Source organism: Neovison vison, chromosome 13, assembly GCF_020171115.1.
Source record: "Neovison vison isolate M4711 chromosome 13, ASM_NN_V1, whole genome shotgun sequence".
NCBI classification, from domain to species: domain Eukaryota; kingdom Metazoa; phylum Chordata; class Mammalia; order Carnivora; family Mustelidae; genus Neogale; species Neogale vison.
The window spans coordinates 37252427-37278941 of record NC_058103.1 but is presented as its reverse complement, the minus strand read 5'-3'; the positions used below and the strand labels follow the sequence as shown (position 1 = coordinate 37278941).

Below are 26515 nucleotides of genomic sequence, written 5' to 3'. Positions count from 1 at the left end.
AAGTAAAAAACAAACAAACAAAAAAAACCACGGAAAAGAACTTATCCTCAGAAATAAACAAATGTGCTGGATCCCTGAAACAAAACCAGAACTGTTACAGACGAATATTCAGAAAATAAAAAAGAACTTTTGGAAATTCAGGACATAACAGAAATAAAAAGTTCAGAAGAACTGGAACATTAGAATGAGCAACTGTATCCTGAAAGTATAACCAAAAGAAGACCATTTTAAAGAAGAAGGTAACTAGAGGATCAATCCAGAAGGTCCAACACGTTCCAAAAAGGCACAGAGAATAGGTACAGAGACACCAAGCAAAGAAAATGAAATTATCTGACAAAGAATTCAATGCAATTAAAAGGAAAAAAAAAAAAGGACATGAGTTTCAATATATATAAGGGCCATTATGTTCTCTGTACAATTAATAAACAAAGACCTGCACCAAAGCACATAACTTTGATTATCTGGACGCTGGGGACAGAGTAGATCTCAAAAGCTTAGGGACACAATGGGACACTGTAAAGGATAAGGAGTTCAGCCGGTGCAGGCCTCCTCAATACCAACACCAGAAATAGAAGACAATCGAGAATTCCCTAAAACTTTTGAGGAAATATGGGTTCTAACCCATAACTCTCTATCTGGCCAAAATGTCAATCAAGTATGTGGGTAGAATAAACATATTTAGAGAACTAGGGCTTGAAAAATTTATATCCCATTCATACTTTCTTAGGAAGCATCTAGAGGATGTATCCTGCCAAAATGAAAAAAGGGAGATAAGCCAGGAAAAACACAGTACAGAAAAGTGGCAAAGGGAAGTCCCAGAACGACCACTGTGGCTACAGCCAAGGGGAAGCCACCAGTGCTGACTAGCGCAGGATGATGGGGCTCCAGCTTCAGGAAGGAGGCCTCCAAGGTAAACAATGGAACTGAGAGGCTGGCTGATGCATGGGCCAGACTAAGAAGAGTTGTACGGTGCTCTCAGAAAAGAACTGAGCAGTGAACGAGTAACCCATACACAGGAAAGCAAGCATGTGAAAAATAAGGCACATTATTCATCCCAGAGGTTTTCGAAAAAGCTCTATAAGAAATGCAGTCATAGTCTAAGATGTGTCTCGGCTGAGAACATGTACACAGTCCTACTAATGCAACACTACAATTTCATTTCATTAGATTTTGTGACGTAACTAACCACATTATTAAGATGTAGACGTGGGAGATACAGAGGGAGACATATAATTTATAGTAGGAAAAGTTGTTCAAAATCAAGAAACAGCAGTAGAAGAATGCCTGTTAGAGATAGGAGGATACATAGAAGCAAACAGCTCAAGACTTCAATGTGGTTACTTTTAGGGAGTAAGACTCAGCTGGGGAAGGACTGAGGCAGCAGACTGCTATTTGTCTTTATAATCCATATAAATATACTTGAATTTTTTTAAACAGACATTACTTACTAATTTAAAAAAAATAAAGATGTATTTATTTGAGAGAGAACAGGAGAGAGCACGAGCAGGAGGGGCCAAGGGAGAGGGAAAGAGAACCTTAAGCAGAGTCCACACTGAGCAGAGTCCAATGTGAGGCTCAGTCTTACGACCCTGAGACCATGACCTGAGCTGAAACCAAGAGTCGGATGCTTAACCGACTGCACCACCCCAGGTGCCCCAATTAAAATTCTTTTTAAAAATTAAGAGCAAAAGGCTTGAAACAAAAAGCCCAACTGCCCTTTATTATGATAAAGAAGCAACTACCATGCCCCATTCCATGTAAAAAAGATTTTAAAGAACATCAGAAATGCTTAAGTAAACAATCAGTGAAATTGCTATTCTACATCTATTTTACATGTTTTTCATGTAAATGCTGTTTTCATCCAAACTAAAATCAGGTCTCCATATTTCTGGCTTTGTTTTTAACTTTAGCTCTTCTACCACCTGAAAAATACCTTCTGAATACCTTTGCTCATGAGAAAACAGTCCAGAACCAAGCCGCAAGAGCCAACAGCAGCCTGACTCCAACAAATGAAAACAACTCAGGAGGACCAACACATCAAATGAGCTGATCTACGGGCACCACTGACAAACACAGTATGGACAAAAGATCTAAAAGTTACACATTACAAGCTTCTAGCAATTCTGACTTCAAGACTCCTCTGGGAACTCAGTATAAAAATTTCAAAGGTGTAAGTCCTTTAAACATGAACAAGACTGCCAAGTTGCAATGCTTTTATTTTCTTCCTAATTTCAGGCATTCTTCCCACAAACTAGATAAGTCCATTCTTTTCTCCCTCAAGCTTTCATTTAGATTGATTCAACAAAAGCTGGCGATTTAAAATTTTAAGACAATCAATTTGGTCAGCATTTCAAGAAAGAGTGGTTATTCTACATAATGATGCACTTAGTGGGATGCAGGCAGGGACTAGCTACATAATTTGTGGGGCCCAATGCAAAATGAAAATGCAGTGCTCCTTGTGCAAAAACCACAGAGAGTTCAAAACAGCAACAGCAAAGCATGAAACCAACAACAGGGCCCCTCTCGGCATAGGGCCCCGAGTCACGGCCCAAGCTGCACACCGCAGAGCTGGCTCTGGATGCAGGAGCCACAAACGCTGAAGCCCTTCTTCAGCTACACTATAGGATGGACTGGATGGGGCCAGGTGAAGAGGAGCCTTCTTAACTGGTAATGGCTATCTGATAAAATTCCTCGTCAACTAAGTTCTCTTAAGTTTTATTTGCTATAGAGACTCTGAGAGAGAAATGCAAACATTTTGACATATTCAAGGAACCTGTTTGGAAAATAGCTCTTTGTATTAGAGCTGAGAGTCAAGGCCTCTTGGAATTTATTTCAGTTTAGAACTTAAAAATTTTTTAACCGGTAGGTTTGTGTCATGTCCAATGTGTCTTGAGTATTTATTTATTTATTGTCTTGAGTTTTTAAAGCACAATAATAAAAGGTGACTTTAAAGGACAGGGTAAACTATTTGCATAATTTGCATGATAATTATGGCACCTTTCAGCTAAATATAACTGCAAATGTGAAATACAAATGCTAAATCGCAATCTCCAGCAGTACATATGTTTATGGGGACGCCTGAATAGTATGTCTCTTAGCAACCACTGACTGCTTTTCAGATTTGCAGAGTGGTTGAAAGCAGTCTTTAGAAATATGCTACTAAACTCTTGCCACAATAATACACCCAGTGAAATAATTCAAGGTTTGGCAACCCATCTTTGGCTGGGGCGGGTGGGGGGAGGTGGGCAGAGCGGAGATCATAAAGAAACCATTTTCCCAACTGTCCTAACACAGATGAAAATTATCTTTATTGGGAAGATACACGTTCCATAAGCCTAAACCAGGCTGCACGCTTTATAGCATAAAGGTGGTTACTATGTCTAAAATCAACAACATTACCGTAGACAGGAGTGCACTATGTAATCAATTGACTATCCTTGATAATATGACAGCTTTCTTGTGTAAAGACTTAGATTAAGTATATAAGATATGCTAAAAGTTATGTAAAATTAGATTTAATAAAAATTACAATGAAATTTAAACAAGTCAGTCAGTCATACCATTCTTAAATTAAAAAAACAGCAAACTCTTCAAAGGTACATACAAGTCACAGAGAGTTTTGTCTGGCCCACACAAAAATCTAGATTTTCAGGTTCTCTTAACCTCTCTAGGTCATTACCGTTTTGGTCACTCCCTGTCACACCTATACTACTCCATTACTTATCACTTGTCTGGACTCCATAAAGATCTGAAGGTGTTATCCCTGTTTTTCACCTGTTAAAGGTATATAAATATTTACTTCTAACACTGGAAGAAATCAATGGTGAAATGAACCCAAGGACAGGAGAGACCACATTTAACATCTGGAAAAAAAAAACCCTCAATAACCAGAGAGGAGCCATATAAATAGAGTCCAAAGGATTTCTTTGATTTTTAGAATGGTTTAAGTCAGATTTCAAAAAATCTGTAACGTGGTAGTTAAGATGCTGATAGACCAACACTATATGACTTCGCAGCCTGAGGCTATTGTAGAAGGTATTACAAAAGAAGATTTTTTTTTCTTTTTAAGATTTTATTTATTTATTTGACATTTGACAGAGATCTCAAGTAGGCAGAGAGGCAGGCAGAGAGAGAGGTGGGGAAGCAGGCTCCCCACTGAGTGGAGAGCCTGATGCGGGGCTTGATCCCAGGACCCTGGGATCATGACCTGAGTGGAAGGCAGAGTCTTTAACCCACTGAGTCACCCAGGAGCCCCCAAAAGAAGATTCTCAAAACAAGAACTGATCCTAATTGAAATAGTTGTTATAGCAGTAACGTAACATTTACTGACCAATGACTCCTGTCAGGAATTGTTCCAAGTGCTATGTCTGTATTCGCTTATTAAATCTCCACAACAACCTGAGCATTGTATTGTGGATATTTTGCACCTATTTTTCAGATGAGGAAACTGAGGTAAGGCAATCACAGAACCTGCCCAAGGCCATGCACTACAAAAATGCCAGAGTCTGAATTCAAACCAGCATATATACACTTAACCACCAATCTATACAGCTTCCTGATGAGGACAAAAATTAGTATTGAAAAGGACTCTTGAGGCAATACTGGCAGCTTTCCATTGAACTTCAGATTTTATTTCATTTTATTTTTTTTATTTATTTGTCAGAGAGATGGAGAACACAAGTAGGCGGGGCAGCAGGCAGAGGGAGAGGAAGAAGCAAGCTCTCCACCGAGCAGGGAGCCCGACGTGGGGCTCGATCCCAGGACCTTGGGATGATGACCTGAGCCGAAGGAAGACGCTTAACTGACTGAGCCACCCTGGCACCCCAGAACTTCAGATTTCAAAAGGGCATATACATATATAAGTGATGAAAGGAAGGAAACACAACAAATGAGAACTACAAATGAATGGGGCAGTCTTACAGAAACAGTCTTAGGAAGCCTAATGCACAGAATCAGCTGAGGCTTATGAGAAATGTCAGGCAACAAAATAAGAATGTAATCGTAATCTAGATATTTTTACTACTCATACTGATTATAACATACATGTTCATTATTTTTTAAATGTTAATAAACAGAAAAATACAAAAATTAGAAAGTGGTGATCATCACATATAATCACATTCTACCAGATGACTAACAACAATTTGGTGTACTGCCTTCCAAAATCTTTAGTGCATATACAAACTCTCCTTTTCCCTAAAATAAGACTCAGATTCAAAAAATTCATACTGTTCCAGAACGTGCATGTTTCCCTTAAAAATAGATCATGTGTAGCTCTCATTCTCTTTACCATCTGAATATTCCATTATATGAATGTCCATGGTTTATTCAACTAAACCCCTACTGAGGAACTCTTAAATTGTTTCCAATATTTCTAATAATTATTAACAACGACACATTCAATATCCTTGTACATATATCTTTGTGTACCCATCTGACTACTTAAGGAATTGCTCAGTGGATAAAATTTAAGTTGATAGAATTTAAACTGACAGAATACTCAGTTTTCCTTTTCAGAGGGGTATACCAAGTTAATACATATATATATGCACAACACACATCTCTATTTATCTATGTATAGGTACATTTTTGGGGGGTTTTGGCACACTAAGAAGGGTCTTTTCTACCCAAGCCTCTGCTATGTTCCAGTCTCCCACTGTATCCAGGCCACACTGGTGTGTCATTGTGATGGTTTTTCTTTTTTTAAGATTTTATTTGTTCATTTGTTTGCTTGTTTATAGCACACGAGTGAGGGGAGAGGCAGAGGGAGAATCTCAAGCAGGCTCTGTGCTAAGGGCAGGGCTCAATCTCACAACCCTGAAATCAGAACCTGAGCCAAAATCAAGAGTTGGATGCTTAACCAACTGAGCCATCCAGGAGCCCCTATGCCATACTGTTTTCATTCATGTACCTTTATAGTTATATATGTTAAACATTTGTATGTTTTCATATCTAATAGGCAAAGGATCATAATACTTTTCTTTTTCAAAAATCTTTTATTTCATGAACTTTTGAAATTTTCAAATAAAAAAATCTACTAAACTACTGAAAATTTTTTAAATATTTTATTTTTTATTTGAGAAGGGGAGAGAGAGAGAACATGAATGCGGGGAGGGAGAGGGAGAAGCAGACTGCCCTGTTAAGCAGGGAACCTGACATGGGATGTGATCCCAGGACTCTGGGATCATGACCTGAGCTAAAGCCAGATGCTTAACTGACTGAGTGGCCCAGGTGCCCCCAAACTACTGAAATTTTAATTAGAACTGCATCAAATGTATAAATTAACTTGACATTCTATGGATAGCCTCATGATGGCAAATTTCCCATCTAGGAGTATGTTATTTATTCAAGGCTTCTTTGCAAAATCTTCCTTTAAGTTTCACATAAACTTTTACATTTCATTTCAAAAGGTGGAGATTTTAAAATTAATACTGGAATCAAGAAAAATAAGATATTCTGCTAATGTGGGTAGATAATATAGTATGAGAAGTATATTTAAAAAGGAATTAGTATTTAATGAGCAACTATTATAAACCATGCATGGTACCAGCAGATGTTTTTACAAGTCAGACCATTTTATCTCATAACAAGTCTACTTGTTAAAAGAGAGGTCACCATTATAGCCATTTTACAGAAGAAAACACTGACGCTCAGAAAAGTAAAAAATCTGCCCAAGTTTTCAAGTATTTGTTTACAAGTGAAGGGAGGGAGCCTGTCTTTGTATGTATAGTGCCAACTCAATTAAGCAGATTGACCAACTTTCAGTTTGGGGGCACATCCTATTTTCCTGTCACCGCATGTTACAAATGAGGAGACTCGAGCTTGGACAGAGAGTGCAGTAACGGGCTGAAAGTCACACTGCCAAGCAGGTGGGAAAGCCGGGGTTTTAGGCAGTTCTGTCTTACCCCACAGCACATATTCTTAGCTCCTGCAATATATACTACTTAAAGTATACAGAGGAGTCAGGATGCAAATCCACAGCTTGTTAACTTTCTTTCCACTACATCATGTTGAAATAGATCAATTCTTATTTTGCTTTTGTCTTTATTGATGGGAAAAATGAGAGTCAGAACAGACTGTAAAGAATACAGCTAGCTGCTATAGAAAATAAGGTTTAAATCTCATGGCTAGAATACATTATGCCTAACTAAATAAAAAAATTTTAAGTTGAGATCACCAAAATTCCTTTTGAGAATCCCCAGAGAATAAAAAATCTGCTCAAAGAAGAAGAATGCAATCAATGTCACCCCGACTTGCAAGAGGGGAAGGTATGAGGGTTCTCATGTCGTAAGAAAACCAGGCTTACGAACACACACACCAGGACTAGGTGGCACAATGGGGGTGCTGAGGGGAGAGAAACAGGCAGGGGAAAGCGGGGGTGTAAATAATGAATAAGCTGGCTATAGGGTACATAAAGGAAGGAGCTGAAGCTCAGAGACCGGTAAGGCATGGTGGCAGGAGGAAAAGGTAGGTGGGAGGGGCAGGACGGAATCCCAGCAACAACGCCTTAAGTTCCAAAAGGCCAACCAGGTCCCAGGTTGGAAACAAATCTCCCAGAAAGGGAGCTCAGGAAAATTACATAGGGGATTGAGACCCCACTCCTAGAGGGGGCTGGGATTCCAGGTAAATCATCAGTAGACTAAAGGGTAGGAAAAGGGGCAGCAGACCAATGTAACAGGTTACCAACATGAATGAACAGGGTATTCTGGAAAATGGCAGCTAATCGGCACCCAGGGGTTACCCCAACATGATAGGTAATGCTCTGTTAGTCATATGATTATATCCAAGTACCACCCAGGGGCGTTACTGATTTTGCCAATACTCTGCCTATCCCTTTCCTGACAAATTCAGGAACTTCTGGGAGCCCTGGGGTGAAGGTTGAGTTCATCACCAGACCCAGCAGAGGGAAGGTAAAGGAGGCAAAGGTTGTAAAAAATGAGGCAAAGGCTATAGAAGGATTCACTACATACTTGATTTCTTGTCTCCGGCAAAACTCAGAGGCAGATGATCAATCACATGGGTTTTAAGTACTTGGGACAAAATTACCAATAAGTAACAGTAGCCCCCAGAAGTTCATCAACGTCCCAAGGCAGATGAACGGCATTCCTTTTTATGAGAAAGTCTCAAGGCCCATAGATAAGGGGATGCTGTAAACACAGTGTTGGCTTCTACCCGTGTATCTGACAGTCTCTACTCTCTCCTAATGAACAATAACAACAAAAAAAAAATTATGTATTTATTTTAGGGGCAGGGAGCAAAGGGAGAGGAAGAGAGAGTCCCAAGCAGACTCTGCGCTGAGCAGAGAGCCTGACGCAGGGCTTGAGCACACAACCCTGAGATCACAACCTGAACCAAAACCAAGACTCGATTGCTCAACTGACTGCACCCCCCCCCGGTGCCCTGAACAGAATTTTAAAATGTAAGAAGGATGATGCTATTCTAGAGTAAATTTCTAACAGGTTTGAGGATGGAATCCAAAGACTGCGGATTAATGAACCTGTGCTAAAATAGAGGAAAGCTGCTGAAGACGTGCCGGAGGCCTCTGTCACCAGTGCTGGCTACTCTAACAATTTTAATCAATGACCTGAGACGAAACCAACAGCTACTAGTACAGTTAAGAAAGTCAAAGATGTGATAAAGACGGAAGGCACAACGAATACAGTGGAAGACAGACTCAAGATCAAGAAAGACTTCAAAAGGCTTGGAAGAAATGATATTCTGCAGGAATCTATGTCAAAGCCTACACTTAGATTAAAAGAGAAACTGTACAATGAACAAAAAACAAGGGAAAAGATATCTTTACAACATCATGCATAACACTAAATTAGAAATCAGCTCAAGAGGACCCTGGGTGGCTCAGTGGGTTAGTCCTCTGCTTTAGGCTCTGGTCATGGTCTCAGGGTCGTGGGATCGAGCCCTGCATCGGGTTCTCTGCTCAACGGGGAGCCTGCTTCCCCACCTCTGTCTCTGCCTGCCTCTCTGCCTGCTTGTGATCTCTGTCTGTCAAATAAATAAATAAAAGCTTTTTTAAAAAAGCTTTTTTTTTTTAAAAAAAAGAAAGAAATTAGTTTAAGACCACAAGCTTAACATAAGTTAACATAAGTTAACAGCAAGAAGGAGCAGCAAGAGTAGCTAATAGGACTTGCCCTTTAAGAGACCCACACAAGGGAATGTAGAACCCAACTCTAAACTGTGCGGGACCGGCCAGGCTCAGGGCGCTATGTTCAGACATAGACATCACTTTTAAAGACAAATGGACACATGCTGAAGACTTCCAAAACAGACAAATGACATAGGGCTGACAGAAGTAAGGACGTAGTCTAGAGCAGAGAATGCAAACTGACAGCTGCTAAGCTAGATCCAGAAGGCAGATGGGTTTAGTTCACCAGAACATTTCACATAAAAATCTGGATTTGTTTCTCTTGGGCAGGGCGGGCGGGGGGGTACAGGGGGTGTTGTCTAACTGAAAGAAGAGGGGCAGCCAAAGCTCCCTTTCATAGAAACCTGTCTACCTCCTATTGTCCGACACCTGGTCACCAACTTGTTAGAAATGAGGCTACAAGCATTTCAGCTGCTACTCTACTCCTGTTCCTAGGAAAAAGCCAAGAGCTAAACATAAGTGCTATGTCCTAAGACCTGAAACGTTATGTCCAAGCTAGTGAACACTAAAGGACTACTCTGGGAAAATAAGGCCAAAGGGTACAAAGTATAGGGAGGTTCAACATAAAGAACTTTCTAATAAAAAACAGAACAATCTGCCCAGATACATGGTCTTTCCTCACTAAAAAAGCATAAATGAGAGTCACCCCTTCTCACGATCTCAAAGGAGACTAACTCACTGGGTGAAGAACTAGACCAGACAACCCAGAACACCCCTTTTCAAGTCTGGGTTTCTCTGATGTTTTAAGCTTATAAGCTTTATTATCACCAGTACCCATCAACCACAAAGAACACAGTGAGCTGGGCTGGGCCTAGCATGCTTTTCACGTGAAAAAAAGCACTGGCTTCATCCTGAGATCCTAGTTCTTACTGTTTCCATGTAAACTAAACACAGCCTTCACTATCTGATCTTCTTGGGTATTTTAATTTACCATAAATATAAAGGAACTTTAATATTTCATTAGTGTTGAGAAGTGAGGGCTAGTCCTACCTTGAAGTCATTCCAAGTTACAGTGAGGGGAATCACAAGGAGGCATCATGACACAATGGACAGAAAACCAGAACAGGAAATGTGCTTGGGAAAACTTGAAGAAGTTTCTAGACATCAGTTTATTTATCTACAAAATGGGCCTGAAATTTAGCTGTGTCTGTTTTAGATTACGGTATGAATGAAAATAATGCATATAAAAATGCTCTGACAATTACGGAGTGCTTTATAAATGCAAGGACTTTCCAATACAAAACACAGACCTGTTACGTGTTGCTTTTTTGTCTGAGATGCAATTTTGCCTTCTTGGTATAAAAATCTGGATCAGCTGACCTGTTCACCCAATGTTCCATGTAACCACCTATTTACCTACCTCTCTTTATCCAAAGCCTCTTTGCTAAAAACCTCACTTTTCCAAAGCCTCTCAACCGAACACACCCCAAATTCTAAGTTTATTAATTGAATTAAGGAGGGGAAATGAGGTCATCACAAATGTTATCAATCTTTATCCAGGTAAGACATAGAAGACCAACTTCTGGCCAAAGTAATATTTGAACTTTGAAGTTCTGCTTACTGGCTCACTAGGAGATAAATATTTATTCTTATCAACATGAGGTGTTCATTAATCACTTAAAAAGGAGCTACTGTACCCAATACACCAGTTGGTTCAAGTACAGATTTTTACAGATGAATGTCAACAACAGGACCAAGAAGGTGTTACCTAAAATTTCAATGTCATGAACATTCTCAAGTTCCAGGTAAAAAGGAAGATGTGGTCCGTTGTTATAAAATATAAAATGGCAAATCAAGAAGAATATGCACCCCGAGAAGCTCCAAACAGATGGGTGAGAGTTAATCACTTTAGAGGAATTTTAAGGTACTAAGCAGTGCTATTTCCTAGCCGTGAAAGCTCATTAGTATCTGACTTTACTTGATGAAGGTTATTTATGCTATTGACCGTGCTTATTCAGTTTTAACAGATCTATGCAATAGTTCCTTAAGAATCCTTATGCAAATAGGAGTTTTCAGGCTACAGAAAGATTCACACAAACTAGAGGTCTTATAAATGAAATTCCTTTATAATTAAATTTTAAGAAACTGCAGAGATTTAGGCATTATCATTCCTTGTTGTTTAAAACAAAATTAATTTCCATTAATAAACTAACAATAAATTGAAGAAGTACCTATTACTTTTAACAGGCAATAATGGAACTAACTTATGTATACAGTATTTGTTTAAAAGGTGATATAACCATTGCGGAAAGATTTTTGAACAACGAAGAGAAAAGGTAAAGTGTTACAACTGAATAATCAATACAAACCATAAAACTTTCTCTGTTTTGCTTACCTGTAATACAAATTTCTGATCTATGTATTTTTTGGCAATGCTGGGTTGGAATTCTTGGCTTTCCAAAAATCGTATGAAAAATTCATATACAAGCTGCAACAAACAGATTATAGTTAATTTCAAATTATAATTCACTGAGCGTAGTATCAAAAAACCATAAAAAGCCTATAACACTGAAGCTGACAGGGCTTAGAAAATTGAGTTTTAATATCACTTATAAGCTATGCTAGCCCTTCTTGTGGCTCATAGTTGCTATTATGTTTTTTAACTTTTTAAATTAAAAATCTGAAAATACAGCCAAACAAAGCAAATAAAAATCCCGCACTGCCTCACCATTTATGATAACCACTGTTAACAATTTAATGTATGAACCTCCTGATTTTTTCTATATTTCTGCAACATATCAATGAACTATAAATATATTTTTATATAGTTTTCAAGTTACTTTTACCATCTAAACATACAATTGATGTCAATAATATCTAAGCTATCGGGGCGCCTGGGTGGCTCAGTGGGTTAAATAAAGCCTCTGCCTTTGGCTCAGGTCATGATCCCGGGGTCCTGGGATCGAGCCCCACGTCGGGCTCTCTGCTCAGCAGGGAGCCTGCTTCCCCCACACTCTCTCTCTGCCTGCCTCTCTGCCTACTTGTGATCTCTGTCAAATAAATAAAATCTTAAAAATAAATAAATAAATAATAATAATAATAATAATATCTAAGCTATCATTCTTAGTAGCTACAAGTAGGCCATTATACATAATTTATAATGAATAATTCCATTATTCATAATCGATTTAACCAATCTCCTATGTTTGGACATCTAAATAGTTTCTGATTTACTTCTACATCAAATTATGCCACAATGTGTATTATGTAATATACATCATGGTGCATTTGCTCAATTATTTCAGAAGGAAATATTTCTACAAGTGAATTGTTAGGGCAAAACATATCCAAACATTTTAGGATTTTCAACACCCACTGCTAAATCTCCTTTCAGAAAATGTATGGCAATTTGCACTCCTCTACCCAATACACGATAGTTTATCAGAATACTCTCATCTGCAAGGAATAAAAATATCCTCATCTGTAGAGTCAATCTCAAATAATCGTTCTGGTAAACAGTAGAAGATCACTGTTTATGCTCTTTGCAAAATAAATCTATGTTAAAGTATACATTAGATCCTGGTGGAATATAGAACAGTATATAAAAAACAGAACTTTTTTTTTTTTAGTTAATTAATTAATCTTTTTTTAAATTAACATATAATGTATTACTAGCCCCAGGGGTACAGGTCTATGAATCAACCAGGTTTACACTTCACAGCACTCACCATAGCACATACCCTCCCCAATGTCCATAACCCAACCACCCTCTCCTTACCTCCCTCCCCGCGGCAACCCTCAGTTTGTTTTGTGAGATTAAGAGTCTCTTATGGTTTGTCTCCCTCCCGATCCCATCTTGTTAAAAACGGACATTTAACAAGAGACAGACAGGCACTGGAAGTATAGCTCTGCCCCTTACTAACTGTGTAACCCTAGGCAAGTTCATTTCTCTAAGACTGTTTCGTCACCTGAATAACAGGGGATGACAAACCCTACGATTAAATGTGGTAATATATATAAAGCGCTATGCACAGTGACTAACACACAACACCATTATCACTTTTGCCTAAAACAGCGTTCTCAAACTTTTCAGTCTTGTTCCTTTACATTTAAAAATTGTTGAAGATTCCAAACCTTTTGTATATATAACATATATATATGAAAATACATATTTACATATGTAAAGTCAGAAACACAACCTAAGAAAATTTAAAATACATACTTACTATTTCATTTTAAAGCAATAAAATATATTAAATATTAACATATGTTAGTGTAGGAAGTAACGTTATTTTTGTGGGAAATAACTTTATTTTCCAAAAAGAATTACTAAGAAGCATTATTTTTCTTATTTTTGAAAAATCTCTTTAATTGAGTATTAGAAAACAGATTATTGTTCGCTTCCATATTCAATCCATTACAATATACTGTTTTGGTCGAAGTATATAAAGAAATCAAGCCTCATGCAAATCTAACAGTATGAAAAAGGATGAGTATTTTCATAGTCTTTTCACATAATTGTGAAAATTCTTCTTTGATACTACACCAAAACTTGAGTTTCTTAAATAGAAGTTGCAATGCAGCATCTGAAGCCAAAATCAATTAATTTTTCATACTCTGTAACACTCAATTCCAATTGTCTGTCTTGCACTTCGAAAGGATTTTTATCCATGCATGGTTTCCTAACATCATTCACTGGCCAACTGGAAAATACTGGTTCACCGAGTTATACAGATTTTTCAAATGCTGACAAGTTTTATTATATAGTATCCAAAGTCCTATTCCTTAAAATCTCCAATTTTATCAGAAAGTCTAAGCTTTTATAAACGATAAAGTTCAAGTTGACAGCAGAAAAAGTTTTCCAAAATTATAATTCTAAATTTTGCTTGAATGCTCTAATTTTATCAGTTGTTTTGTCTATTTTCAAGAAAACATCCACCGAATACCCAAAATAGAACTACAGTTTGCCAGACATTCCTTCCAGTAAAAATACTTCATGAAAAACCAGCTAGTTTAGCTGGTAGCTCAATCAATCACATAAATGCTTTAGCACAAGACAAATTGATATACTTCAGTATGTAGTCACTGGGCTTTGGGCATACTTCCATTTCCCTCTTTGTCACAAAGAGTATTTTTAAAATTGTGTACTCATAGGTCAAGATTTAATATTTAATTTCATAACTTTTATTGCTTTTCCAAGAACATTTTTAAATGAAATTGCCTTTTTTTTTTTAATTGTCAGCCCACGGCAGTAAAGAATATGATTACAAAACCAATTTGCCACAACCATCTTGATTTGTGCTAAGGCAGCAGCAATTTCAACCACCAATGCTTTTATAACTCTCCGTTCCAACGTCAACACAGTGAAAACAGCAAATAGCACAGTAATATTATGAAACTAGTTTTGACTTTGCAGGCCTGAACATCAGGGTTCAGGCTCCCCCAAGGGTCTGCTGTTACCACTAACCTAAACGCATCATACAGTGACCTTACAAGACTTCAGACTCTAGTAGCGTTAACACTTTAGTTAGGTATTCACGTTAGGATTTTACTTTAAAGTTTAAAAAAAAAAAATTGTTTTTCTCTTTGAAACTCTGAATTTGAAAAACTTCTTGCCCACTGATCTGAACATTGTCAAGCTGTATTCCTACGCATAATAATGAGTGAGCCCCCAACACCCTCTAGAAGAATAGTTCTTTCTTCAATACACTAATTTTTCAACTCTTTCTTTTATAAACAGAATGTCAGCCTTATTCAAACAACCCATAAAAGGGGGTTTAATTCACACAAAGTGGAAAGATTCTCATCTAGCAGGCCTGACTTGTGGGCTGGCAGGGCTTTCTAGCGGGACTGGCAAAGTGCTCCCCTCTGGTCCCTTGAAAGCAGATATAGTTTAAAACAGTTTGGTGGAAACACTTTAGACACATTTATTAATAAGCATAAATCTTCTCTACACTTATGAGACAGATTTTTATCTCAGAATCAAAAATCTCCCTTGAATTTCTAAAGGGAAAGAAAGACTAAGGACTGAGAGAATAATTTCACTGTTCAAAATCACATACGTGAACGTGAATGCTCCAAGGAACATGAGTTAAAGACTTTTTAGCATTTCTGTTTTTCCGTCTCAAGTGTAAAGCACTCAAAACAATCCCCTGATTGTAAATGGAAGTCCTGCAAAATTATATTCTACTGGAATTACAGACACAAATACAAAAAACACACACACAAAAAGCCATAGTAACTATGGACTACCAGTTTAAAAGATACCAAGAAGATAAGAGAAAAGATCAAATAATACACATACAGAAGAACCTTAGATATATTTAAACTAAAAATCTGTGGATTTAAACTTTTTTCTATTTTTCTTCAAGTTTATTTATTTATTTGAGAGAGAGAGAGAGCAAGCGAGTAAGGGGAGGGGCAGAGGGAGAGAGAGAGAATCTCCAGCAGACTTCCCTCTGAGCACGGAGCCCAAGATACAGGGCTCAGGGCTTGATCTCATGACCCTGAGATCATGACCTGAGCCAAAATCAAGAGGCAGACACTTAACAGTGGGCCACCAAAGTTTCTGCTATTTTTAAATATCTCCAAAGATCCATTATTTATTAGGTGTAGTTTCATATGGGCCACAAATTTAAATCAGACCAGAAGCGTGCAAAACAGTCAACTGGCCAGGCTCATCGCCCCCATTGCCCAATAACCATGTCTCAATGCAATTTTCTTATTGCGTACTATTATCAGGTATCTGGTAATAAACACTGTGCTTCCTTATAAAAATGTGATCCAGAAGAAGCAGCCCCTGCTAATGCTCAAGTTAATAAAAAGTGGAAAGGTCAGAGAAAGTGCTATGTTTTGGCCAGAAAAATATTGCTGGATCAATTAAAAAGTAAAATGTTAAATTTAGTAATAACTCACTATCACATGAATGACCTGTCATGAACAGATAAGGAGATTTTCTTGAATGCTCAGTGAGTGCTCTTATCAGTATTAAACCACCTACCAGTGAAAATGGAAAGGTGACCGATTTGTAGAGTTAGAATACATAAGAGAAACACAGGAATCTTGAGTACAAAGACCTCCAGAAAGGAACAGTTGAAGACAACAGTGTGCCTACTGACTTGACCTTTATTACAAATGAAGGTTAATTTGTAAATTTTGAAAGTAGATTTCCCTTGGAGCACCTGGGTGGCTCAGTGGGTTAAAACCTCTGCCCTCAGCTCAGGTCGTGATCCCAGGGTCCTGGGATTGAGCCCCGCATCGGGCTCTCTGCTGTGGAGCCTGCTTCCTCCTCTCCGTCTGCCTGCCTCTCTGCCTACTTGTGATCTTTCTCTGTCAAATAAATAAATAAAATCTTTTTAAAAAAAAAAAAAAAAAAAGTAGGTTTCCTTTACCTGATCCAGTCTAAGTCATATTTTCCCCTAAGCTAAAGCAGGGATCAGAGGCTTATAGGCTTGAACAGGGTGTCAACAGAGATGAAGCCAGCCCGTTTTGGAATACACTTTGTGGCTTTACATCATAAGGGTAAAGGTCTCATCCTCGCTCCTCATTGTCGCTTTGGTTTTACAGTTTCAGGTGAATTAACAGTTAATGCTCCTGTAGGAATGACACAATGTAAGCTAGAGATTTTTGGTGACAGAATTTAGATTCATAGCTTTAGAAATTAATTTGGTCTGTATTTTACAGAGTCATTAAGCTTAGGAAGGATTAACTGAAATACTCAGTTCAACTTTACTGTGTTTTAGGGGAAATTTATATCTCTGGTGATCATGATTTAGAGCATTCAAAAAGCTCTTGCAAATGACAAGAGTAGTCTACCGTCTCTGGGATGTAGAGAAGAGAAGTTGAAGCTCTGCAGACAGCTTTCTTCTTGTCCTTTCCAACCATGAGATGTGGGACTTTCCTGAAGAGATTATCTTATTTGTTTTGGTTTTTAAATTTCTTCCAGACTACACTGCACTTTAGGAACTCGTGCCAAATATTAGGAATAAGACATGACAAGAAGTCCACCTATTCAAAAGAATGATTTTTTTTTTAATTTTAATTTTTGTCAATCTGGGATACACCATGAAAAGCACAAATAATTTTCTAAATTTCTTAGATTGCAGATAGTATGTCTGACACCTTTAAAAAAAAAAAAAAATCAAGCAGCTAAAATAGGAAATCAGCCACAGCATTTTAACTTATTTACTCAGTCTTGGCATTGGCAGCAGGAATACATATGTATAACACACCCGAGTAAGAGCTGAGGAAATGGGAGGCCCAGAAAGCTCTCTCCATAACTAGGGGAAACGGCATACATGTATGTCTGTAGCAACCTTGAGCTACCAAAGCAGGACAGGGAAAGCTGCAAACTGATGTGAAAAATTCTGAAGTGGGGAAGAAAGAAACTTGAAGACACCCTTCTAGGCCTCGCCTCCCGCAGCAGTTTTCTGCTCTTCTCAAAGTCAACAAGTAGCCATGAGCACCCTTCAAAGATACAATGGCTTCTGCCTCTGGCTGAAAGTATACAAGGTTTTAGCCCCTCTCTACCAGCCTTCCCTCCTGGCTGGTAGTCATCCAGCCTCTGAGGACATTTTAACTCAATGGAAAGATAGCTTGGGGGAGCATTACATTCACATTTCCTTGTTCTATTCCTTTGGAAATGTTGGCCTGCAGCACGAGCCACCAGGAAGGGAAGACGGAAAATGACTGGTATGGACTAGTATGGGTAAGTAAATATAGTTCAGATGGGCCTGGTACTGGCACAGGAGATACAGGGATGGCCATCCTTGACCTGTCCTGGTACATGCTATGACTGGAAAACATGGCTTTCCCAATGCAACAGAACAAAACTGTCCTTCACATAAGCTTTCTATCAGCTGTTGCTCTGCCTTACAACACTATGAAATAACTATTGCAATTTGCTTTTGCCCTTGCAGGCTACAGAAGCACATCTGTGGCTATCAGGAAGACAGGCATTCAATCCCCAGGGAACCTGCTGATGAAAATGAGATATAAACTCTATGACCTAATCACATCCAACTAGTATTAATGTGAATATAGTTCAGTTCCTGTTCGCAGCTCCAGCAGGCAGGATCACACAGAAGCTCTCATCAAAGGGCAAGAACTGCTGGCTTGACCCACAACCTGGGAGGAACCACACTAAAGCATTATACCACAACTTATTATTTTATTCTTTTGGCATCCTAATTACCGAGAGAGAGAGGAACACAGCATTCTCCAGCTTTCCATTAATGTACTCTAATTTGATTTCTGCGTGAATAAAGGCCTTCAAGAAATTCCCATGCTAATTAGCTAATGAGTTAATGGAGCTTTCTTTTATAACAAATGGTAGTTCAAAGTACCTGTAAGTGTGGCCACGATGCCTCAAGGGTAGGTTCGTCTTCTTCTGGATCAAATTCATTGCTGTCACTAGGAGGGAGAGTTCTGAATATATTGCAAGATACCTAAAAATAAACAAGCAGCAGAGTTAAATAAAAGCACCTCCTGGGCAGCCGTATACAAGGTTTGCAGCCAGCCAAAAGGAACCCCGACGACAAATGACAGCAACACCACCAAACTGGAACGGGGACCTCTTTCTACAGTCCTCATGGCCTGGACCACCTCTAGACAAAGCCAGAGAGCAGGAGAGCTGCACCTCCTGCCCGCTTGAACAATACTCCTTGTCCTTATATGGCCATCCCCACCCCAGGCCCCTGTGACTTTAGACCTCCCATCAAAGCCGGCTCTTGGTTACTTACTGGTCAAGTGTGCTTCTAATTAACCAATTTACATGAAGATATAAATAACCGCTAATGGGCTTTGTGTATTTCCCTTTTCAGGTTTATTCACAATTTGCAAATTTACAGGTTGAACTAATGGTAAAATGTCAGACATTTACAGAAAGCAAATCAGAAAAGATTATTTCCGAACCTAACACCCTTGAAATCATACCTCATCTGTTCTCAGTGGGTTTACAAAAACCAGGGTGCCTGACAGGCTCAGTCACAAAAGCATGCAACCCTTGATCTGGGGGTTGTGAGTTCAAGCCACATACTGGGTACAGAGATTACTTAAAAATAAACTTTAAAAAAAAATAGTAATGATGCCCAGGATAAGATGTATCTGTGATACAAATCTCTATAAGCTAATTAGTTATTTCTATTGGCAATTTCCAGATTAAATGCTGGTTGCTCAAAGAATGGCTCGGAGTTGATTTAACCACAGAAACTGGGCGATGAAGAGATGAGGACTTATTATTCTATGCTACTATTTCTGCATATATTCCAAGATTTCTGCAGAAAATGCTTATTTTGAAAATGTGGTTGCTACTATTCTCAGGGTTCCTTCTCAATTTCTATTCTGCTTCTCGTCCTACTTAGTCATCTATCCTCTCCCAATGACCCAAATACGTCCTCAGATACGAAGAATAAAACAGGAGGGGTAGCAGGGGGGTAAATGTATAGAAAGCAAGAAGGGAAAAGAAAGGAGACTGAACCAGAAGCCTTTGCTGGACTTTCTACATAACGCAGAAAATACAAAGTATGATATGCTGCTCTGCAAGAGGAAAGCAGAAAGGCTCCTGGGGTACCACATAATCTGTATGTGTTTATCCATTTAACTAATAGTCATTAAATGCTCATTATATTCATACACTATTCCACACACTGGGAAAATAACAGTGAACAAAGCAGAAAAAGGTGTGTATTCTCCAGGAGCTAATATTTTAGTTAAATTCACAAATACCCTAATTTTCTTACTATAGAAACTGAGCCCAGATATGTAAGCTATGGAAAGGAGAAATTTGATTTTAAGTGTCATAGGAAGCCATCAGTTGATCTTAAACAGAAATGTGACAGGATTTTATTTTTCCTTTAAAAAAAATCATTCTGGTAGCTCTCTCTGTATTGAACAGACAGGGAAGAGACAAGTTAGAAGCCTATGGAGGTGGCAAGCCAACGATGATGCCTTGGACTGGAATGATGCAGAGGAGACAGAAGTAGACTGATTCCAAATCTACTCTGGAAGTAATATCTGCTGCTGGCCTGGATACGTGGGATAAAGAAAAGGAAAGAATCAAGGATGAGTCACAGATGTAGGCCATTTACCCAAGATGGAGATGGGTGGGAAAAGGAAAGCTTTCTTTGTTTACTAGTTTGGGGTAAAGGGGGGAGAATCCAGAGATCTAGTAAGGAATGTGTTAAAGAAGCAATATCCAGGAGGTCATCAGACATGTAAATCTGGACCTTAGAGCTGTACATGTCAGGACTAGAGATATAAGGACTCCTTGGCGTATAGATGATTTTAAAGCCATGAGCCCAATGGATCACCTTGGAAAGGAGTAAATAGGAAGAAAGGAAAGGACCCACAGGCATCCAACATTTAGAAATCAAAGAGAAAAAGAACAACCAAACAACACAAATGAAAAGGAATAGAAGGTAGGAGAAGAAAAGAACTAGAGTTTGGGGTCTCAGAAGCTAAGAGGGAAGAGTATATTAAGAACAACAAAAAGGTCAACAGCAGTAAATGCTACTGTGTGGTTGACTAAGATGTGCACAGAGCAGTATCTATTGGATTCTACAGCCCTATGAGGGGGATACCATCATGATTTCCAATTTACCCTTAAGGAAATGGAAGCACAGGTGTTGTTAAGATCTGAGGTTACACGTGGTAACCAGCAATTACAACGGAACCCAGGCTGTCAGACTCTACCACAGTGTTAAAGAAGAGTTGGCAGGCCACTTCTCTTGCTTTACTTTAGCTTAGACGACTGGGAAAAAAAGAAAAAGTCATTACATTAGAATGCTTTTGCCATGGCCAACGACAGCCTGCACAGGTCTATTATGTTATTTTCATCCCTTCCAATGATTATCAGAACTCCCGTTTACAAAGAAACTAGTGACTTTTCAGAAAACCGTCAACCCATGACTTCTCTTCAACCAGCCAGCCACACTGTAATCAAAAGGGCAGAAGTCTTTTGGTTACTTCCAACTAAACCATTTGTATCTACCTTACTCTGTAACAATTTTCTTTTTTAAAGATTTTATTTATTTATTTGACAGACAGAGATCACAAGCAGACAGAGAGGCAGGCAGAGAGAGAGGAGGAAGCAGGCTCCCCGCTGAGCAGAGAGCCCGATGTGGGGCTTGATCCCAGGACCCTGGGATCATGACCTGAGCCGAAGGCAGAGGCTTTAACCCACTGAGCCACCCAGGTGCCCCTGAAACAATTTTCTTTCCTCTCCCAAGATGTAAAAGTAAACCATGAAAGTTTTTTAAAAGGTGGGGGGAGGTGCTCCTGTATAGTAAGAAATCTGGATAAAAGGACATGGAAACTTCTGCTCCCTGATATTCCTGATCGTATAAACCTCTTACAGAGCCCACCATGTGCTGTAGCAATTATTTATTTACATATTTGCCTGTCTCTCCCTACTAACCAAGAATATGCAATGTCACATTCACATTTGTTTTCCTAGCAAATACAAGGCATCCAATAAACATTCACAAAATAAAAATTTGGACATATTTACAAAACTGTGTATTTTGGTTTGGCTTTTTAAAAATTTCAAGTTAAAGTGTTCTGAGTGATTTAAATTAATCTAAGTTATTTAACTTAAGATGTTTTAACTCTGAACAGTGAGTGATCTAAAACCTCTGATCTGGTCAAAACTTCATCTCTCAATTATCATATCAAAAAAATGTTAAGTTGTGTAAATTATGTGTGGACAGCAACTAGTTCCAAAAGCATGCAATTCTCACTCAGCCACATACTGCCATTTCTTCAGATGTGCCTTCCTTAATAATGCTTAATTTAGCTTACTTCTAAATATCCACCAGATGAGTTATGAGGAAGCACAGATCTATTAGGCTAGACAATGAAGAGCTGACAATCGGTTAAGTAGTTCTCTAGCAAATATGGAAAGACTGTCAAAGCATATCAAGTGTCATGGAAATGGCCAAGCTTTTGAAGCAGCCGGGGACATACAAGGTACTTAATAAAAATGTCACCAAATAAATGAATCTTTGCTCCCATTCTTAAGAATCTGTTCTAAAAAAACTAATCCAAGACAAGTCTGAAAAAACTACTTAAAGCAGTCATCTGCAACATTCTCTAAAAAGTGTAAAATTGGAAATAATCCCTATGTCCAATATTTAAGAGGTACATAAAACTTAGCAGAATACTGTGCAACATTAAAAATGATGGCTAGGGCACCTGGGTAGCTCCGTCGGTTAAGTGTCTGCCTTCGGCTCAGGTCATGATCTCAGGGTCCGAGGATCAAGACCCGCATCAGGCTCTCTGCTCAGGAGAGAGTCTGCTTCACCCTCCTGCTAGCCCTCTTTCTCTCACCCTCTCTATCAAATAAATAAATAAAATCTTAAAAAAAAAAAAAAGATGATGGCTATATGGTAGCACGAAGAAATGTTTATGACTAAAGATTCAGGGGGAAAGACAACAAAAAATGATATGACTATAACTATAAGGGATGAAAGTGGATAGCTAAAAGGAAATTTTTAAAAGCTGTAGTAAAGCAAGAGGAATATGGATGATAAACTAGTAGTTGCTGTTATCTCTTGGGGCATACAAAATAAGTCCTAAATCTATAAAAAGCCTAAGTTAGAGACATACAGCATATAAGTTATCCCTTAATTTCAATATGAAAATGGGCTCTTGAATTTATTTGAATAGAGATTATTACTGTCAGGAAAGAGTTAAAAATCATGGCTTCCTACAATGCCTAGAGCCTAGCTCATGAATGAATGGTTGAAAGATTTAATGAATGAACCAGTTTAACTGTACAGTTAAATCATTAATTTAAAACTTGAGCTATCCATGGATGGGGGAGCTGGGTGAGGCAGTCCGCCAAATTCCCTGACTTTTCTGCAATAATTTTGTATGGTGAGTCCAACTGGGCAAACAATCCAGTTGCTTTGGTCAGACTTTCAAAAGATTCCCAAGATCTAAAAATGGCCTAAAAACCACTATCCAAAATGGTACATTTGCTTCCCTTAAATCCTTATCGGTGGCAGTCACTTCTGATGTATAGTCCAGGTTTTATTTTCTAAGCTTTTATTTATTTATTTGAGAGAGAGAGAGAGGAGCACAGGCAGGGAGGGGCAGAGGAAGGAGAAGACACAGGGAGCAGGGAGCCCAACACAGGGTTCAATCCCAGAACCAGAACCCAGAATCATGACGTGAGCTGAACACACACACTTAACCGACTGAGCCACCCAGGCACCACTATAGCCCAAGTTTTAAAGGGATTACTAAATAGGTAACATTATTAAGTTGGTGACAGCAGCTGTATCCTTATGCAAATACATCATGCAGAGTCTATGCAGGTAGATTAAAATGCACCAAAGTATTCCTAAAGTCACAAAAACTGTCTCTATAATATATTTAAATAAATGAGGCTCTAGTCCTAAACTGTCAATTTTATTCATTCAGGAACGGATTATCCAAAATGAACAAAATAAAATTTTTAAGTAAATCACAAGGGTTTATTTTCCAACTATTTTATTTTCATCTACACTGCTATCAATGCAAAGAAAAAGAAGTTTAAGAAATAAGTGTCTTTGACGTAGCCTGATTCATTTTCATCCCAAAGGCATTGCAATAAACACTGGAATGCTGGAATCAAACTAAAGGTTTGAAGGCCCTGGGGTGGCCTCCAGAAAGTGGCTCTAGGGACAGAGTCTGAGGGGACAGGAGAAAAAGGTATTAAAATCTAAATAACCCCTCCTCAAAGGCAGAAATTTAGGATTAGGGATTCTACCGGGTTCCTTCTAGAATCAGATCATGTTAGAGACTCTCTCATCCAACTCCCTCCTCTTACAAATAAGAAAAGTTCAAAGACGGGCGCCTGGGTGGCTCAGTGGGTTAAGCCGCTGCCTTCGGCTCAGGTCATGATCTCAGGGTCCTGGGATCGAGTCCCGCATCGGGCTCTCTGCTTGGCAGGGAGCCTGCTTCCTCCTCTCTCTCTGCCTGCCTCTCTGCCTACTTGTGATCTCTCTCTGTCAAATAAATAAAATAAAATCTTTAAAAAAAAAAAAAGAAAAGTTCAAAGAGCTTGTGAATTTTTCAAGATAACACAGCACCATGATATGCACGGAGGGATCTCAGGGTCCCCTCTCTGTCACTCCACCTCCATGCCATCCACAAACACCATGCATGGACCTATTTTGTCTCTCTTTCCTTCTCTTCTGATTCCCCCACCACATTTCTTTTTATCAGTTTTTACCCTCTCGTTTTCTCATCTCTCCTCTTCCCACCACCACCCTCCTATGTTACTGGCCTGCCGGTGGCCCTCAGAGGCACTCGCAGACCGTCTTCCTACCTGTGCGCCTTCAGAGCTGCAATGACCTTGCTCAGCATTAACATAAAAAACATAACACTCCCTTCATCCCCACTGTCTCGTCCAGACCTTCTCTTCAAACATCTGGATTACTGCCAAGTTTCCTCTCTGGTGTTCCTATTCTCCACATCCCTTCTGCTCCATTCCCCGCCTCCCACAATCGGATTTTGAGCTCCTCAAGAACACCTTACTAAATTCTGAATGCCTAGCACCTTCACATTAAAAAAAAAAAAAAAAAAACTAGGAATAACAAGAGTTGCCAGATAAAATACAGGACAACAATTAAATCTGAATTTCACATAAACAAATAATTTTTAGTTCAAGTATGTCCCGCACCTTGCATGGGCCACAGCTAAGACTTAAAAAAAAAAAAAAAAAAAAAAAATTTAGCTGAAATTCAAATTTAACTAGGTGCCCTATATTTTTATTTGCTAAAACTGACAATTCTGACACTAATACTAAGAACCTCTTCTGGTTACAACCCAGTTGTGATGCGGAACTGTAGCACTGTTGCAGGCAAGGCCTTGAACCCAACAGCGACTTGCTTTGAGGGACCAGCTGCTCTTTTATTTTTCAGCTCTTTGGTTTACCGCCAATTACTGTGAACTACGGTGCTAAATAAATAAATAAATAAATAAATGAAATTCAAAGTCTTGGCCAAATGTCAAAGAGACGACTTAGAAGGATCCCAAGTATGTGGCCCCAGAAGTAAAGAGGAAGGAGTGTTCACGCATATTTTAATCAGGTTTTCACTAAACAAACAAGTTACTATTTTCTGACTTATAATACAAAATACAACTATTAATATATTTTTTAAAGATTTTGTTTATTTACTTGAGAGAGAGAGAGAGGGAGAAAGTGAGCTAAAACATACAAGCAGGGGGCAAGGCAGAGTGAAAGTGAGGGGGAGCCGGACAAGCAAACTCCCCGCTGAGTGGGCAGCCCAACTGGGGCTCAATCCCAGGATCCTAAGATGAGGACCTGAGCCAAAGTCAGACACTTAACCAACTGAGTCACCACACAGGCACTCCACAGCTATTAATATTTTAAAATATTTATTTAAGTTACTGCAAGGAGAAAACCCCTCCCTTTCCCCAATCTGTTTATCTTCATAGAAACTACTAATTTTAAATTTTGGTTGATATTTTGCTGTTGTATAAGGAAAATGACTTATAAGCACGTTATAAAAGAAGAGAATTTGGCTAGCGCCTAATAACTATTCACTAAATATATGCCAAGATTAGCAATGAACAAAACAGAAGGTAAGAAAATATAATAAATTATTAACAACAACTACTACTACTAATGAACACTTTCAATCAGGCATATTATGTTCTTAGGAAGACACTTTTAACTACAGTACAAGCAACTTAAGTCATCCTCTCTGTGTTTTACAATACTACTTTCTAGATGAGTAGGTATCATCTTTTCCTGGATAACAGCGTAAACTAGTTGACCTCGAGAACATTTCTTCCCTCTGTTATCTGTGACACCATAATTTTATACAATTATGCAACACTGCAAATATATTGACTATAAATATAAAAATAATGACATCACAGCTGTAAAATGGATTTTGAGATTACATCCACAAAGTAAATTTTCTAACAAAAAGGGATGATATGAATGATGTTCAATAGAAAACATCTAAGCAAATTTGAAAGTACCATTATTCCTCTAGCACTATTTGTATTAAGATCCCAAGCAAGTAATAATTTTAATAATATCCCTCAGTTTTTTCATCAAGTTCATTCATTCATTCATTCATTCTATAATCCACCATGTACTGAAAAGAAACAAAATTATTTAATCAAGCATTTAGAACCAGAGGGAGGACCCAGCAAATGCAATGTTGAAACTGTGTCATCATGCATTCTTCTCACAGTATTTTGTGTTGGCCCAAAAAAATGCAATAAGATAAAACATATTAAAGTAAGCAAAAGTTACTTTAAATCTCAAAATCAGACATTTGAACAGAGAAGACTATTTCTAAACATATCAGAATTTGTATTAATATTCAAACTCTAACAATAAGAACTAAAATTCGAACAGAATTTGCCTAGATACCTTGCTATTTATGTTTT

General features: G+C 38.4%; 1 protein-coding gene across 4 annotated transcripts in view; it reads right to left on the bottom strand.

Moving 5' to 3' along the window:
* Nucleotides 1-26515, bottom strand: part of PPP2R5E (protein phosphatase 2 regulatory subunit B'epsilon) — a 146356-nt gene that overhangs the window by 27130 nt on the left and 92711 nt on the right. For all 4 annotated transcript variants that reach the window (XM_044231274.1, XM_044231277.1, XM_044231275.1 and 1 more), the window contains exons 4-5: nt 18445-18546; nt 11496-11588 (exon numbers count right to left, since the gene is read on the bottom strand). In XM_044231274.1, the coding sequence (XP_044087209.1) occupies nt 11496-11588; nt 18445-18546 (195 nt within the window). The remainder of the gene's footprint in view (nt 1-11495; nt 11589-18444; nt 18547-26515) is intronic.